Here is a 15,605-nt window from a genome sequence, read left to right as displayed (position 1 = left end):
TCTTTGTGGTCATAGCTGATAAGTCCAAGTAACTTTAGTAGAAGGATGTGAATATGGTCAAATATGCATTTGAACTATACATTATGTAATCTCATTTTGTGTACTGACTAGAACTGGAAGAATGGAAGCAGAAATACAGAGAGCTGAATACCCAGAGCAATAGTGACTGGCAGCAAAAGATGAGAAAAAATGAGGAGAAAAACATAAATGAAAATGAGGAATTAATAAAGCTGCAAAAAGAACTGAAGGTAAAATATGGTGACGTAATTCATACTTACATTTAAAGCTGTAACTGTCATTTAGGAGTCTAAATTTATTTTTGTGTCACTATCTTCCAGAGTTAGGGCATGATATGGCAAGTTGTTACACTGGTAAAAGATATCTCCTCTAAAAGCTGCAGTGTATCAGTGCAGCAAAGTCTGGATGCAGTGTCTTTGTAACATATGGCATCGCTGATGCCCTGTAATGGAGCGCACCCTTCACTACGTTATGCTACCAAGGACAGGGCTTCTCTAGCTGGGCTCCTCTTACAGTTGTCTTCACCAATCCAACACCTGATAGCCATTTGGAACCTTTTTCCTGACAGTTGCTTGGGCAACTAAATCAAACACTTTCAAGATCTTGTTCTTGCTGTGTGACCTGTAAGCCGTTCCTGTTAGGCTGAGGACTTACCTCTAATACTCCTTGGATTAGAAAGTAGACTTTTTTTTTTTCCAAGCAGCTTTTCAGATGCCTTCTGTCTTATGTGGGAGAATGTCTGACGAGGTTTGATTGTGGTAGGAAAGGAGGCAAAGTTGCTGTGGATTGAAGTGATGTTCTTAGGTATGCACTATCTCTGCCTACCATTCAAATTGTATTGCATTCTTTGCCTTTTAGTTTTGAAGTAGAAGTAAATTTTCTAACATGTCCTGTAAGGCAGTATAAAAGATTGGGAATTTGCAAGTTAAAAGAGTCTCTTTACCATTACTTCTGGTGTAACTTTTATAGTGTTCGTGACTTACCCAAAGCATTTTTAGAGGAAAAAAATTTCTGTTCCATGAAGATGTGCCAGTCTGAATAAGAAGTGCTGAAAACTGTTAATTTCTTTCAATGGAGAAGAACAAATGACAATGTAATACTTGGACTTGGGAATATGCTGGAGTGAAACTGTGCCTGTATTTCTGTTATCTTTTTGAAACAAATCTGTTTAATGGTAATCTGGATTTTAAGGTGACTTTTTTTTTCCTTTATCTCTACCTGTGGTTTTTATTTCTGGTTTCATTAAAATAGGAAAATGAGGCAAAGTATCAAACCGATAGAAAGAAGTGGCTGGAGGAAAAAATGGGACTCATAAGTCAAGTAAAAGAAGCTGAGAGCCATCGCAACAGAGAAATGAGAAAATTTGCAGAGTACAGAGAACATCATGTAGAGCAACAAGCAGAAATTGTAAGTGACTGGAGGTCTCAGCAGAGTCCTCTAGTATAAATATTTAGTACAAAGCAAATATCATGTCAAGTGTTAACAGTATGGGCAATTGAGAGTAGCTGGCCTTTGTCAAAGTCCTGTCACTTTATCACATGGCAAAGCCTAGATGAGATCTCCTCACTATGAAAAAGGAAGAATAAGAGGGTCACAAAGTGGAAAAGCATAATATGTAACAGAAGTTAACATGTCTGTTCCTTTCTATCCTATCACCACCACCACCTCACTATGACTTCTTCAAACTTCATCTTGTGTGTAAAACACCAATAAGTAACCTACACTTAAATGAATTGCTACTTAATGAAGCTAAGAAAACATACTTTGAAAACCAAGATTTGTTGCTTGGCTTTTCTTAAAGAAAAAAAGCCTATGAGACTTTAGAAGGAAGAGAAAAAGTGAGCAGAAGTTGACAAAAAAAGCTTCTTTCCATATATGGTGTAAAAATACTTGGTCAAAATACTAGTGGTTTTGCTCCCATATTGTTTTCAAAGTAGACTGACTAATAGTTAATAACAAGGTGGATACCTTGCTTGTTCACTGGACTGTGTCAAGGTTGTAATTTCTTAAGCATATGAAATGATTATATGAATTTGTACAATCTAAAACTATATTTGTATCTAGAGGCAGTTAGTGATGACTTTCTGGACCTGCAATCAGTACAGGAAGTTGTTAGGAGCTTAGGACTACTTTCACTTTGTCTGTGACTTTGCTTGCCTGAGATTTGTTAGTCACAAAATCACAAAGCAAGTAAACAGGAGTGGAGGTTCTTACCAAAAATTCTCTTCACAAAGAGTATAAATATACATACAGATTTTATAATTGAAGCATGGTTTGCCTTTGCATATTCGTAATGAAACTAGTTCTATGTGAGCTTTTTAAAATCTACATAGGCTCTCAAGTTTGCTAAGGCCGTAAAATAGTACTAACTATGTGAAACCAAACTATCAGAACAGTTCAGATAGTGTGCAGAAGTTGTGTTCAGTTCTACCCTATTTTTTCCCCATTTAGGAAAGACTTGCTGCACAGGTGGTAGAAAAGGACAGCAATCTTCAAAAGTGGCGTGAAGAAAGAGATAAATTAGTAGAAGCTTTGGAAGTACAGCTCAAGACTTTAGCTTCTAACACCATAGACAAAGATAAAGAAATAACGGAACTGAAACAGGCTGCACTACTAAAGGATTCAGGAAAGGTCATCTGTCTCTCTTGTTTCTGTGTGATTTTTTTTTTTTTCTGGGGGGTGGTTTTTGTGGGTGTTTTTGTTAGCCCTTAATTCTGCAAAACACTATACTTGCTCTGCATTTTGGTTCTATTTTTTGCTTTTAAACACTGTCATATTGAAACCATTTGCAGTTAATTTAAAAAAAAAATTATTTGTTTTTTTGAAACTGAATTTGTAACTAACTGAAGCTTCAAAATATTTAGTAGTTCAAATAAACACTCAAGTCTATTTGATCCTTTGATTGCAAAGTTGGACTAGAAATCTGAAACAACTATCACATTTGATCTGAAACAACTATCACATTTGCTGCCTTTTTCACAGCACCAAGGACTTCATGAACAAATGGGAGGTCAACTTCTTACAACTCTACATAAGTAGAGTAAAATAGAAAAATTTGCATTACATCTCCCCAGGCTGTTATATGACTTTTCTTCACTTCAAATAGTGGCCACACATACATGAAATTATACATGAAAATTTGTTGGATAGCTGGCTGGTTTAGCCTGCAATTCTAAAACTGATGCTACCAAGTAATCGTAATGATGCTCGTGTATACATTAATTGCAAGATTGGCAAAAGAAATTTGTGCTAATTTTTGCTATGTTTATTAGGATAAGGAAACTGATATAGAAGAACTAAGAAAACAGCTGGCTGAGAAAGATGACTTTATAAAGGAATTGAAACAACGCATTAACCATGAAAGTCTTCAGTCTTTGGCAGAATTACCTTTACCTGAAGAAGGACAAGATAGAATAGATCAGTCTGTAAACAAAGAGGTATGTGTGTTATATTTATAGAAGGTATGTACTAATGATATGTTGTTAATAACTCTTGTTATGTTGTTTTCTCAGTATATATTTTAACAACATTGGGAATCTCCCAAAAGTTATTTTTCATAGTTCTTCGTGCTTTATCTTCAGTTCTGAGTTTGTGTTCATTCTTTCTCTCTCCCTATTTCATACTCACTCTCAGAAGAAAAAGTAATTTAGTTAATGGAATACCACCTCTCTATACATTATAGGACTTAAGTACCTGAGGGAAAAACTAGTTAAATCCAGGTTCTAGAGATTTGAAGACATAGTATTTGTAGTGTCATCTCAGTTTGGTTATGTCAGTGTTAAGGGGATTTCAGCTCAAACAACTTTCCTGATATTACCTATAGTGTTGGTAATAGACATGATTCTGTAATTAGAGCTGCCAGCCCATATGGGGGTTCACAAGACCAAATCAGTATCTTGCATCCCACTTAAAACTAAACCAAAACAATATTTGAAGATTACACAAAGAAAAGATCTACTTTGCATGTTTTCTGAACAAAAATTAAAAGTCTTGCAACTGTACTAAGACTCCTAATTCTGACCGAACCCTTGTGTGCTACATGAACAGTATTTAATGAGGTAGTTCTGCTAAACTGAATTATTAATGCTATGTGGCTGCGTGGCTAATTAATAATGAACAAAGCTGAACATGGATTTCCTAGCAGTCCCTCCCCTGGCTGCTAGAAGATGCAATTCTCTTGTTGCAGAACTGGACTGAATGCCAAAATGCATCTCCATCTCTTTCCTGTCTACTGCCAAATAAGACTGACTGGCTAGTTTCTTGCTACTTCATCAATTCAGCTAGTGCCATATAGATAAAGCTTGTGATGTATGAGGGAGGAGGACAGGATAGCTCTCAGAAGGGTTACTGCTTTATACAGCTTTGTAATAGCACCTAAGAGTGCACCATGAAATTAGTTAGTTATGCTATAAAATTAGTTACAGAGAAGAATTGTTGTGAACAGTTGGTGCTGTGAAGCATTTACCTGAAACCAGTAGCAACAATACTTGGTGTCATGAATAAGGAGAGGATGCTAACAGCATTATTGTGTGAGAAAATGTTATGGTGGTGTTGAAGTGAATGGGGTAAAGTTTTGAGGGGAAGAAATAATTCTCAGGAAAGACATAGTGGAGATAAAGAAGAAAAACCAAAGTTATCAAGGTGATACGTGCCTCCTGCCTTGTGAGGAGAGGCTAAGAAGCTGACACTGATTAGGAGAGGTTAAGGCCATCAGAGGGTTATGGGGCTGTGGCTTTGTTGTAGTTTAACCCCAGCTAGCAACTAAGCACCACACAGCTGCTCACTCACTTCCCCCCCACCCAATGGGATGGGGGAGAGAATTGGGGCAGGGAAAGTAAAACTCATGGGTTGAGATAAAGACAGTTTAATAGGACAGGAAAGAAGAAAATAATAATGATGATGATAATTAAAAACCCAACAATAATAAAATAATTGGAATATACAAAATTGATGCACAATGCAATTGCTCACCACTTGCTGACTGATGCCCAGTTAGTTCCTGAGCAGTGATCTGCCCACCCCCGCTCCCCCCCCCAGGCCAACTCCCCCCAGTTTATATACTGGGCATGACATCACATGGTATGGAATACCCCTTTGGCCAGCTTGGGTCATCTGTCCTGGCTGTGTCCCCTCCCAACTTCTTGTGCCCCTCCAGCCTTCTTGCTGGCTGGGCATGAGAAGCTGAACAATCCTTGACTTAGTCTAAACACTACTTAGCAACAACTGAAAACATCAGTGTGTTACCAACATTCTTCTCATACTGAACCCAGAACATAACACTATACCAGCTACTAGAAAGAAAATTAATTTTATCCAACCGAAACCAGGACAGTATTCACCCCTTATTGTATACCACTTATGTCATGTTCAGGTCCCATACTCTTCAATATATCCCAATTAATCACCGTCACCTTTCCTATCCCTCACATGCTCCCTCACACTCTCCCTCACACGCTCACTCTCTGGGCTCCACCTGTCATAACAGTCTTTCTGGGCAGGAGGGGTTGTGCAAAGTCTGCTCAGTTGGCAGAGCAGGATCAGGCTTCAGTGTGGTGTGGCAGGCAGGTGACATTGAGTGCAGCAGGAGGATGGTGTGTAGTTGCATGCTGAAGTCAGTTCTGATTCCATCACTACTGTGCTTAACTCTGTTTTATCAGAGTTCATCGTTCCTTAATCTAAGTAATTCTTACTGTAATACCATTGGTATAACATATAACAATTATAGTAATGATGGCATACAGTGGCAGGGTTGTATAGCAATTAACATCATACAGTTTAATTCGTTGGCTATTCTCACCTAAAATCAAATCCCCTTGAGGCACACATCAGACTTACCCATCCTTTCACATCACCCACCAAGTGCACCCAGGTCCTTGAGCGAAAGCAATCCCACAAATGGGTTTGCCTTTGCCTGAGACAGGAGTAATCTAGAATGTCTTCCCTAGCATAATTATGTGCACCGCAGGGACTTTATCTCCTTCTACAGTATGTAGAAGTTCTGATTGGGCAGGGCCAGCCCGATTGGCAGATCCTCTAGTGTTGACTAACCAGGTGGTTTTTGCTAAATGTGTATCCCAATGTTTGAAGATTCCACCCCCCATTGCTTTCAATATAGTCTTTAACAGTCTAGTGTATCATTTAAGGCAGTAACATCTACTCACAATGCAATCACAAGATGTGCCCTGCTGGGTCTTACCAACAGTCCATCTAGTTCAATAGTCTGTCTCCAAGAGTGGCAAAGGGAGATGCTGTTTAATGATAACGTGTAATCTTGGTCACCTTGTCATCTGTTCACTCCATACTCTCCCAGCACTCTTAGCTGTTGCATTAGAAGTGTCAGAAGGTACACCTCTGCCTGATCCTCAGAGTATCCATCTACGAATACATTTACGTATTTCTACTACAAATTTTTCTGATCTCTGCTGACAGTACCTGTTTCTACCACCTCCAGAAGATGGCTAGCTGCTTCATATAGGAATATGTTATTTTACCTGTTTTATTTCCTATTAGCTTCATCAAGTGCTGCCCACTTCTTGCAGGATTTTAGGAAGGACAGTTCTGCCTTCTCTTTACCCACCGCAACCATAAGTCACCTGAAAATTAAAAAACACAAACCCTTTTAAATGGATGAGCAATAGCAGGGCAAATTGGAATTGCTTTCTTCCACTGGAGGATTTCTGTGTGTGGCTTTGTGTTAGTTAATGGCACTAACTATTCCTGTGTAACTTTTTGATTGCTAACTCTTTCATGAAGTAGCAGTTATAAAGAAAATTGTTCTTATTAGCCAACTCCATTCTTGGGAATGCAGTGGTGATGGTGGTATTCTCACTCAGAATCCCAGCAGAGCCTGTTGAAGGTGACTACCTTTTGGCTTTCCATGAGCTTTGATCGTGTTCCATTTTGAGAGGAGGAAGGTACCCTTCAGCGTGAACCAGCATAAGAAGCAACAGTAGCTAGTCTGTTTGGGGCCCTACTAGGAGCAGTAGTAGCAGCCACCTGCCACTTCTCACTACCACCAACGCCAGCAGCCTATCTTCCAGGTTTCATTCAAACCTGCTGAGTTCATTTTTGTATGCTAGCCAGCAGCTGAACTGCTGCCACAGAGATGCAGGAGCTGGGGAGACCACAGCTCTGACTTTCTTGCTGGTGTTGCTAAGAAAAACAGGGTTGTGTGGATGGTGGGAAGGTAAGTGCTGCTGGGGAAGAAGAGTTGTGCAAACTGACCTTTCTGCCCCACCCTCACTGTGCAGCTTTTGCAGTTTGGCTGTAAGCAGGTGCAAGACAAGGTCTTCAGCTTGCAGGCAGTGATGCTGCCTGAATGCCTGCTTTTCCCCCAGAGAACAGATAGTGATGTAGAAGTCTCTCATAGGTTGAATTTGGCTTGTAGCTTGCCAGTTGGATCTTGTTACTTACACAGTTAACTTCTTTAGTGTAAAAGGGGAAGGGAAAACTTGCGAAAGGTCAGATAGAGTATACTTTTTTTCTCAAAAGCTTTTATTACTGCCTAGTTCCTGAGGAGCAGCAGAGTTAAGGTGAAGAAAATCATATCAGTTTTACTACTGCTAGCTATGAAAGCTGTGACTAGCTGCCACTGCCTTTAAGGAAAATGACTTGGAAACAAAGTATCAGGCTGAGTTCAGCAAGGAAAACTTTAAGTTGTGTAATGGTAGATAAAAATATTAACTTTTTAAAATTTAACAAAGAAGTTTTAGAAAATAAGAGTTAAACTCTGCTATAGTTGAAGTAGATTTCTTCACTTCTATTATAATGAAAGCTAACAGCTGGAAAATGGAATGCTTACTCTGCAGTCCACTGGGGAGGGATATGTATTATAGTTTTTAAACTCATAGTTATTTTAAAACTTGTTTTCTTAAAATTTCCATATGCTTGCAGGACCATTCAGAAATTGTCCTTGACTCTTCTGAAGTGTCCACAGAAAATGGAAAAACTAGTCGGTTCCCAAAACCAGAGATGGAAATCCAGTTCACACCTCTGCAACCCAATAAGATGGAGGTGAAGCACCAGGGCAGTGCCTTACCAGTTACAGTTAAAATGCTCAAGCCAAGAAAGAAAAGGAAGAGTGAAGAGGTGGATGAGGTATGACCTAGACCAACCTACAAAATATGTTGTGCAGTTTTTCAATGTATTACTCTGATCATTTGTTAAAATCCTATCTTTTTCTTTTTCTTCTGATTCTCACTGAGATCATAAGGATATATCTAGGTATATTTAAACCTCTTCCCTGCCCCCAGCTCTGCAAGTGGTAGATCTCTGGCCTGTGTTGAATAAGGTCATAGACTTCAGTTTATCCAGACTCTGGCCCATTGTCCCTGATTTTCACTTTTTCTTTACCTTTAACATTTCTTTGTCCCTGCTGGTACCACTTGCTCCTGTCTCCAGCTCTGATCTGTGGGTTTACAGACAAGTTCTACACAATTGCTTCTTTTGGTTTAGGCAATCATTGGTATCAATTATAATCTCTTCTAATAGGTAATTACAAGTTAAGCCCCTGGGCTTAGTCAATGCATTTCAGAGTCTCAAGACTACTTCCTTTGACTTTATTTCTCCAGCCTGTGTTTTCTTTGATCTTTTTGTAGTTAGAGGGACTATACAGAACTAATTGCACCAGCACCTGAAACTCCCTGTTTTCTGTAGACCTTAATTCCACTTTAATTCCTTCAGTTGTGCTAGGTTATATGCTCCAGCCTTCTTATGTGCTGTGATGTTTATGTGTGAGACTAAGGCTCTACAGCAGTTCAAGGTGGTGAAAATCTTCACTGCTCCTACCTGAACTACATGTTCCTTTCCTCTGCCTTTTATCAGCATTAGCACCACCACAGCTATCTCTAAGGCACTTACAGAGGCTATGAAACCCTGAGACCACATTGTGGTGGTACTCACTTATTTGTAATCCTGCTTATGGGACTTATGAATCTCTGTATTTCTGAGGACTTTTGAAGCTAACAGGTGAGTATGAGGGAGATGACCTGTGGATGATTTGGCTAGGTGGTAAGTGATCTCTGTCAGTGAGTGAGCTTGTCTTAGCTAAAGAGCAAAATATCTGATGCTTTTCTAGCATTTCTCACTCAAGCATTCCCAACTGATACTTTTTTTTTAATCTCTTAGTAAAATAGTTAAGGAAGTAATCACTGAAGTGATTGGTCTTCCACAGTACTTCAATAAACTCATTTTGGTAAACCTTTATTGCAAAAGTAACTGTTAAAAGCTGTGTAAGTTAATTCATCTGGAATTCAACACTTCATTCTGGAATAATGTCCAGAGTTGATTTAAACTTCTTGTGTCTTGAACCAAATTTCTTTGAGAGTAGTATTCTCTCAGGTTGCTAGAAAAGTAGGTGTAAAAATAACCAGCCATCTGAAGGCACTGAAAAAGTACTGAACCTTATCTACAGATGAATATATTTTATCTAACATAGTTATCCATGTTTTTAGAGAAGACTGTTTTACCAATCCATTTAAATCCTTTCATAGAGTAGTAGTCCATGTTCATACCCTTATGGGATAACATTTAGCTAAGTAACTTCTCAATAACATGGAACTAAATTTTTATAAGTTATCTTATTGCTGTTTTATTCACCTGAATGTTACTCTTAAGTATTATTTTTGTTACATATACCAAACGGAAATAAATTATAAAATGAGTCAGTAACTTTTAACTGTCACAAGTCTACCGAAGACACAATTTGTTTTTCAAATTTCCTAAAACCGAAAAGCACATTTGTCGCCACTAAAACTAAGCACTGAGGGGAAACTTGTGGTGCTAAAATAACCATGTACTGCTAATCTCAATTTTTTAAAAAATATAACAAAAACACCCTTGGTTTTTAGAAACAAACAAAACCAAATCTTTTGCAGAGATTCCCTTCTACTTAAAGAACAAAATCCTCCTTCCCTTTTCTGACACTGTTATCAGTCGGGTATGGGTATCGGTTACCTGAAATCTCTTGGCACCACTTCACAAGATAGAAGTCATCTTTTAATGACAGCTTAATAATGGTACTATGCTACCAATCTGTTTTTGTAGTTGTCACTGTAAATTACATTTAGATTTATTGAGTTAATTTCAATTTGTGTGTTTGCTTGTTAAATATCATAAGACCAAAAGTATAGGAAGTAATGGAGAGAAGAAAATAGTAAATGTCAGAATGGTTTGAATACAGGTATTTCCAGTTCCCTTCCACAAGTTTTAGTGTTTAATTCACATTTGAATAGTTACCTCTATCCAGTATTAGCCAATGCCTCCTTACTGTTAGTCATCTAACTTAAACAGTGTCTGCTTCTGTAATATAAATCAATTATTTCTGGAAGAATGCTAGTTAAAATTTGTCATATTTATTTTCTTAGGATTTTGTGAAAAGTGAGAACAAGAAAAATGCAAAACCTGCTATGACTAATTCACCTTCTACAAGCAGCAAGAAAATGGTTTGGTTTTGTTCTATTTTTGAACTTAGTTTAGCCTTTTCTGTAAAGGTGGACTTGTGAAAAGAGTAAACGTTCTTATACAGCAGTATCTTATCCTTATCTATGTACTTGAACAGGATTCTTAAACGCTTATGTTGTCTTCCTTATTAAATTCTATAAGCTAACCAAAGAAAGTAAGTCTGCATTTGCCAAGAACATGTACTAGCTGCAGTATACAATGATTCGAAGGGAAGGATGTTGCATATTGAGTAGTTATGAAGACTAGTTTGAACTTATTAGTATATGCGATGTTATAGGCAATGCCTTTGAAGTAAAACTAAGGTTCATGTCATCCGTATGCATGACAATTATAAAAAGATGATTTTAGGCCTTAGTAGTAATCTGGGCCAGGTTCAGAGGGTAGGTAGTACATTTATTTTCCCCATCAGTTTTCTCCTGTTTTATTTATAACTAGAATAGCTTGTCTAATGAAATACTCTACAACTGTGAATCTACTTTTTTTTTTTTAAAGAAACTATTTGTTTCCTATGTGACTCATGCCTTTAAATGTATTCTGTGAAACTTTGACAATTTTTTTTCTTCTGGATTTAAATTGAGATTGTCTACGCTGCTTGCTGTGGTAGTATTGTTAATATAAAGAACAGAGGTGTCAGTAGCAAAGCTCAAAATGTCAGCTTGAAAATAACATTGAAGTCAAATAAACTGGAATTAGTCTTGAAGATAAGTCAATTTTCAACTTAAACAATGATCTTGTATTTCTGTACAGATGTCTACTACACAGCCGTCTAGAAAAGAATACTCCCTAAGAAAGCAAGAATCTACTTCAAGTAAAAAGTCAGCTAAAAAGAAAGATGGAACACTACAAAAAATCGGAGACTTTTTTCAAAGTTCTCCTAACATTATTCACTCTAAAGGTTTGTACAGAATAAATAAGGCTTATTCCATGTTCTCTGGGCATTGTAGAATGGCTTATTTCTACTGTAATCTATTAATGTATGTGTTGTTAAAGGATATGTCTGCTGCATTAAGTTGTTCTTTTGTTTATGAAATAATGGAGTCTGAACTGGGGCCTGCTATATTGAATCTTGCAGAGTAGAAAAGGCTGTCTTGACTGCAAGGACTACACGGTTCTAAAGTTTAAGTGTGAAAGGTAAACCAGGTGGAATGGAAGGACACAGTGTGGAATATGTGCATATATATTTATCATAAAAACAACGGTAACTGTTAAGCTCAAAATGTCTGAGTTACTTTGTTCTTGCTTACAGTAAAACAGTTAAAGGCGATTTCAGAAACTTGCCCTACCGCTCTAAAAAAAATCAGGAGCTGAATCCAAACTCCAAATCTTTCCTTGTTCTATAAGCAATCCCACTTCCCCCTCCCACTCTGCTTTGTTTCTGTCGAAACTGTATTAATGATTTTTTTGATGTATGTATGTGGGAGGAGAAGATGAGTTCTACAGAATCTGAAAGCAGGTGTCTTGTGAAAATAGTTATATTTATATAAATATATGTAATGCTTATATTTTCATATACAAATATAGTAATTAACGGATTTTGTGAAGTTTATGCATAGCCTTGGGAAGATTAGCTGCTAGGACTTTCCATTGAAGAATATATTTTTATTCTTTCCTACAGTAAGACATGATCTCTGAGTTACTGTGCTTTTAAAAAAAGATTAAAATTAGCAGAGGGCACAAGGAATTGCCACCATTAAAATTCTAAAAGACACTATTATTTGGTTGGTTAAACCAAGGTCAGTCATTATTCAATATGGACAGTTAAAATCAAGATCTCTGTACCAACTTGAAAACTTTACTTGCTAGAGAGTAAAGTTTTCATCTTACTTATCTGCTCTAAGACAGTCTAGATGATAACAGTGGGACTTTGAAAATTTTCCTGTTCTGTCAGATTGGTTCCATAAGGACAACATATCCTTACAGATGGAAGACAAATTTGGACTACTCAAAATTTCACCCTGAAAATACTTATATTGAGCAAATGAGTTCTAGTTTGTAACCTTTATTACCATGTCCTGTATTTTTTTCCTCTTTTGCATAACTTGGTATTGTTTGGGATGTCTTCTTTCCTTCTAGCTCATAATATGCATACACTCATCGCTTTGTAGAGCTAGTACTAGATTGATAAAACTATACAAGTATATAGAGAAAATTGTCTCTATCCCGTGCTTCTGTCAGCGCAAAGAAGTTAAGCCTGTTGTTCAACTCCTGTTGAAGTGTTTAACTTCCAGTGAAATCTGACTCCTAATTGATTTTTAATGTACTATTTAAATGTGTCCTTTAAGCTTTTGCATCTGAAGCTATAGAAAACTGTCATAGTCAAATACCACTTCTGAATTTTTATATTGAAACTTCAGACTACATCCGTTTCATTTTTAAACTGTTTTTAATAAAGCTTGCTTTATTAATTTATTTTGAGGCTCACAAAGCCAGTAAGACATTGATTTATGATAAAATTTTTCTTCTAGCAAAGAAGCTGATTTCAACAATAAGCTCTCCCAAGTCTGTAGAACCAGAAAATGTCAAAGAAAATGAGCTTAAGCCAAAACGATCTAAGAGAAAGCTGTATTCAACTGATATTTCTTGTCCTCTGGATATCCCTGCTTCTTCGGTAAGTGATGAGAGGTTACTGTTCTGTCCACTGTAATGTATTTCTGTAATCTTGGATTAAAGTAAACTATTAGGGGGACAGAACAAACCTGAAGGTCTGATCAAGTTGCAGAAGAGGTTTGAAAGTACTGACTTATTTCTTGATTCTACCTAACCATTCCTTTTGGTCTTTTCTTCCTGCTGTTTTACTTAATTTTCTCTGTTTTCTCAACTATCTTCTCTGTGTTTGCTGACTTACCATATAGGTGATACAGCAATCATGGAGATATCTTTAAATTTGGAGTCATAGATATCTTAGTTGTGGTATGTGGAGGATTACTTTTTCCTCTACTACAGCAGTTGAGTCTTAATTTGATTTTCTAGTAGTTGGTGTTCATGTAAGTGTAGCATAAAGGGAGAATAAATTGAGACCCTTAAGGGATCCATAGATTGGGAATAGCATGCTTGAAACACTAAAGATAAAACTCTGCATGTACAATTAACTTTGCAAGTGAGCACCTAAGGTAATTTCCAATTCCATTTATGCCCAGCTGATATTTGGGTTACTTTAGGATGTGGATACATCCTTGCTTTTCCAAAGCATAGTTTAGATAGCCTTCTGCGTGTGCTTAAATTGTGGTGTCCTGTCTAAGCCAGTCTATAAAGAGTCTTACAGGCCAGAGCTTGATGTATTGTTTCTGAAATCCGACTTTCTGGTTTTGACAGTAACTATAGTGCTGAGGGTACTATTGCTCTGTTGGAAGTACATCTCTTCATTCTGTTCAATCCTTTCTTTCCTTTACTATGGTGAGCATTTGCCCATACTGAGATATCCTACTGAATTTTCTGTAAGTTGTATGAGTGGATGTGGCAGAAACCAAAATGCTGCCCATAGGAGGATGAAGAAAATGACAGAAATGCAGAGCGAAAGAAGCTAAGAAGCTTGGAAGTGAAAAGTGAAAGACTGAATCCCAAGAAAGTTAGAGAAAGAAAGCTAAAAGGATTTAAGCTAAAAATGTTTTCTGAGCACTTCCTGTTTCACAAAATGAGTATTAGAGACTAGAAGTGACAGCTGCTTTCACATCACATTTTTCTTTGGACTTTGGTATTTGTTTCAGCAAAACCAGAATTTTGTATGTTTCCAGTATTTGTTGCTTATTATGATACACTAAAATGGACTCTCTGTCTTGGAGACCTCTGACTAAAGATAATAGGCACATTTCATTCTGAAGACAGTTTCTGGGAAAAACCATGTTGTTGGTTACATGGGTCTAGAAGTGAATGTCATTTGTCTCTGAAGAAATGCTGATTAACTCCTGAAATAATGTCTTTTTCAGATCTTTATAGAACAGAAAGAGAAGGAAAGTGATCATCTAATCATCAAGCGACGGCTACGATCAAAAACAGGCAAATAATCTTGCAAAAGCATGTTTGTAATTCCTAGTTAGGGCATATTTCCCTTGTATTATTTCAGTTCATTGTATATAGGAAATAATAGATACTTAGTCGTGCTCCCAAGTCTGTATATAGATATATGGAATTGTTCTGATGGTTTCCAGTTCTGACTCCATTAAAGATGAGATACTGTTCAAGAAAGCTTGTGTCTGAATCTTTTATTTTTAGGAATGGTGTCTTCGGAAGTGTTCATAATTTACCCATTGTGCAGTAAGAACTATGCCTGTGTAGAATGGTTTAAGTTGCGTTTTTTCAGGTGGCCTGTATACCTACCATAACTTTGAGTGGAAAAAAAAATTAGTACCCATCAAAACTTGTATATCCTTAAATTCTTCAAAAAGATTAAAAAAAAAAAAAATGGCAGTATGTGCAGAAATAAGATGGTTTTCATCACTTGTGTGGTTTTAACTGTCCTCTATTAAATCTTCTCAACTAAGTAATTTATAAGCATAATATTCTTTCTTTGGGGGTTATAATATCCATAAATAATTATAATCTGCTATTAGAAGTGACCCACTGTCAGGTAGACATTTGACATTTTATTCTAACCATCCAGTTCTGCTCAGCTACAACAGCTACCTTTTATATAGTAAGGCTTCAGCTTATCAGTGACTGAGTAAACATTTAAAACACTTCTGGTTTCACCAATATAGCATTTACTTAAGTCACAGGCAGTGACTGTATTTCATAGGATTTTGCATTGTTTGAAGAACAGTATTGGTCATCTTTCAGAAAGGGCTGAAATTACTTTGATAATGACCTGCTCTTGACGTGGATGAAGCAAGATAATCCCAGTGAGTGATCATTTACTCTAATTTCTTGCTCATGCAGCTTTCTTTTATTTTCTTGAGTTACTGCCAAACATACAATGTTGTTTTCACTTAAGACTATTGGATTATTTTGATTATTACTGCATTTTGGTCCATTTTACCTGTCACATCTATGATTTTATGATGTCTGTCTATTTAAAGAGTTCCTTACCAATCAGTTTTGTACATACACAGGGTTTAGCACCATAGAAAGAGTATCTTGTTTACAAGATTGCCTTCTGAGGTTTGTTATTGGCCTGACCGCAAAAAATTTTT

General features: G+C 37.0%; 1 protein-coding gene across 2 annotated transcripts in view; it reads left to right on the top strand.

Annotated features, from left to right (window-relative positions):
* Window positions 1-14,661, top strand: part of KIF20B (kinesin family member 20B) — a 43,734-nt gene extending 29,073 nt beyond the window's left edge. For both annotated transcript variants that reach the window (XM_030031340.2, XM_041127474.1), the window contains exons 25-33: window positions 112-248; window positions 1,270-1,425; window positions 2,470-2,649; window positions 3,291-3,455; window positions 7,912-8,115; window positions 10,383-10,460; window positions 11,227-11,374; window positions 12,945-13,087; window positions 14,403-14,661. In XM_030031340.2, the coding sequence (XP_029887200.1) occupies window positions 112-248; window positions 1,270-1,425; window positions 2,470-2,649; window positions 3,291-3,455; window positions 7,912-8,115; window positions 10,383-10,460; window positions 11,227-11,374; window positions 12,945-13,087; window positions 14,403-14,480 (1,289 nt within the window). In that variant the 3' untranslated portion in view covers window positions 14,481-14,661. The remainder of the gene's footprint in view (window positions 1-111; window positions 249-1,269; window positions 1,426-2,469; window positions 2,650-3,290; window positions 3,456-7,911; window positions 8,116-10,382; window positions 10,461-11,226; window positions 11,375-12,944; window positions 13,088-14,402) is intronic.
* The last annotated feature ends 944 nt before the right edge of the window (window positions 14,662-15,605 follow it).

This window comes from Aquila chrysaetos, chromosome 11, assembly GCF_900496995.4.
Source record: "Aquila chrysaetos chrysaetos chromosome 11, bAquChr1.4, whole genome shotgun sequence".
NCBI classification, from domain to species: Eukaryota; Metazoa; Chordata; class Aves; order Accipitriformes; family Accipitridae; genus Aquila; species Aquila chrysaetos.
This window is presented reverse-complemented; position numbering and strand designations above follow the sequence as displayed.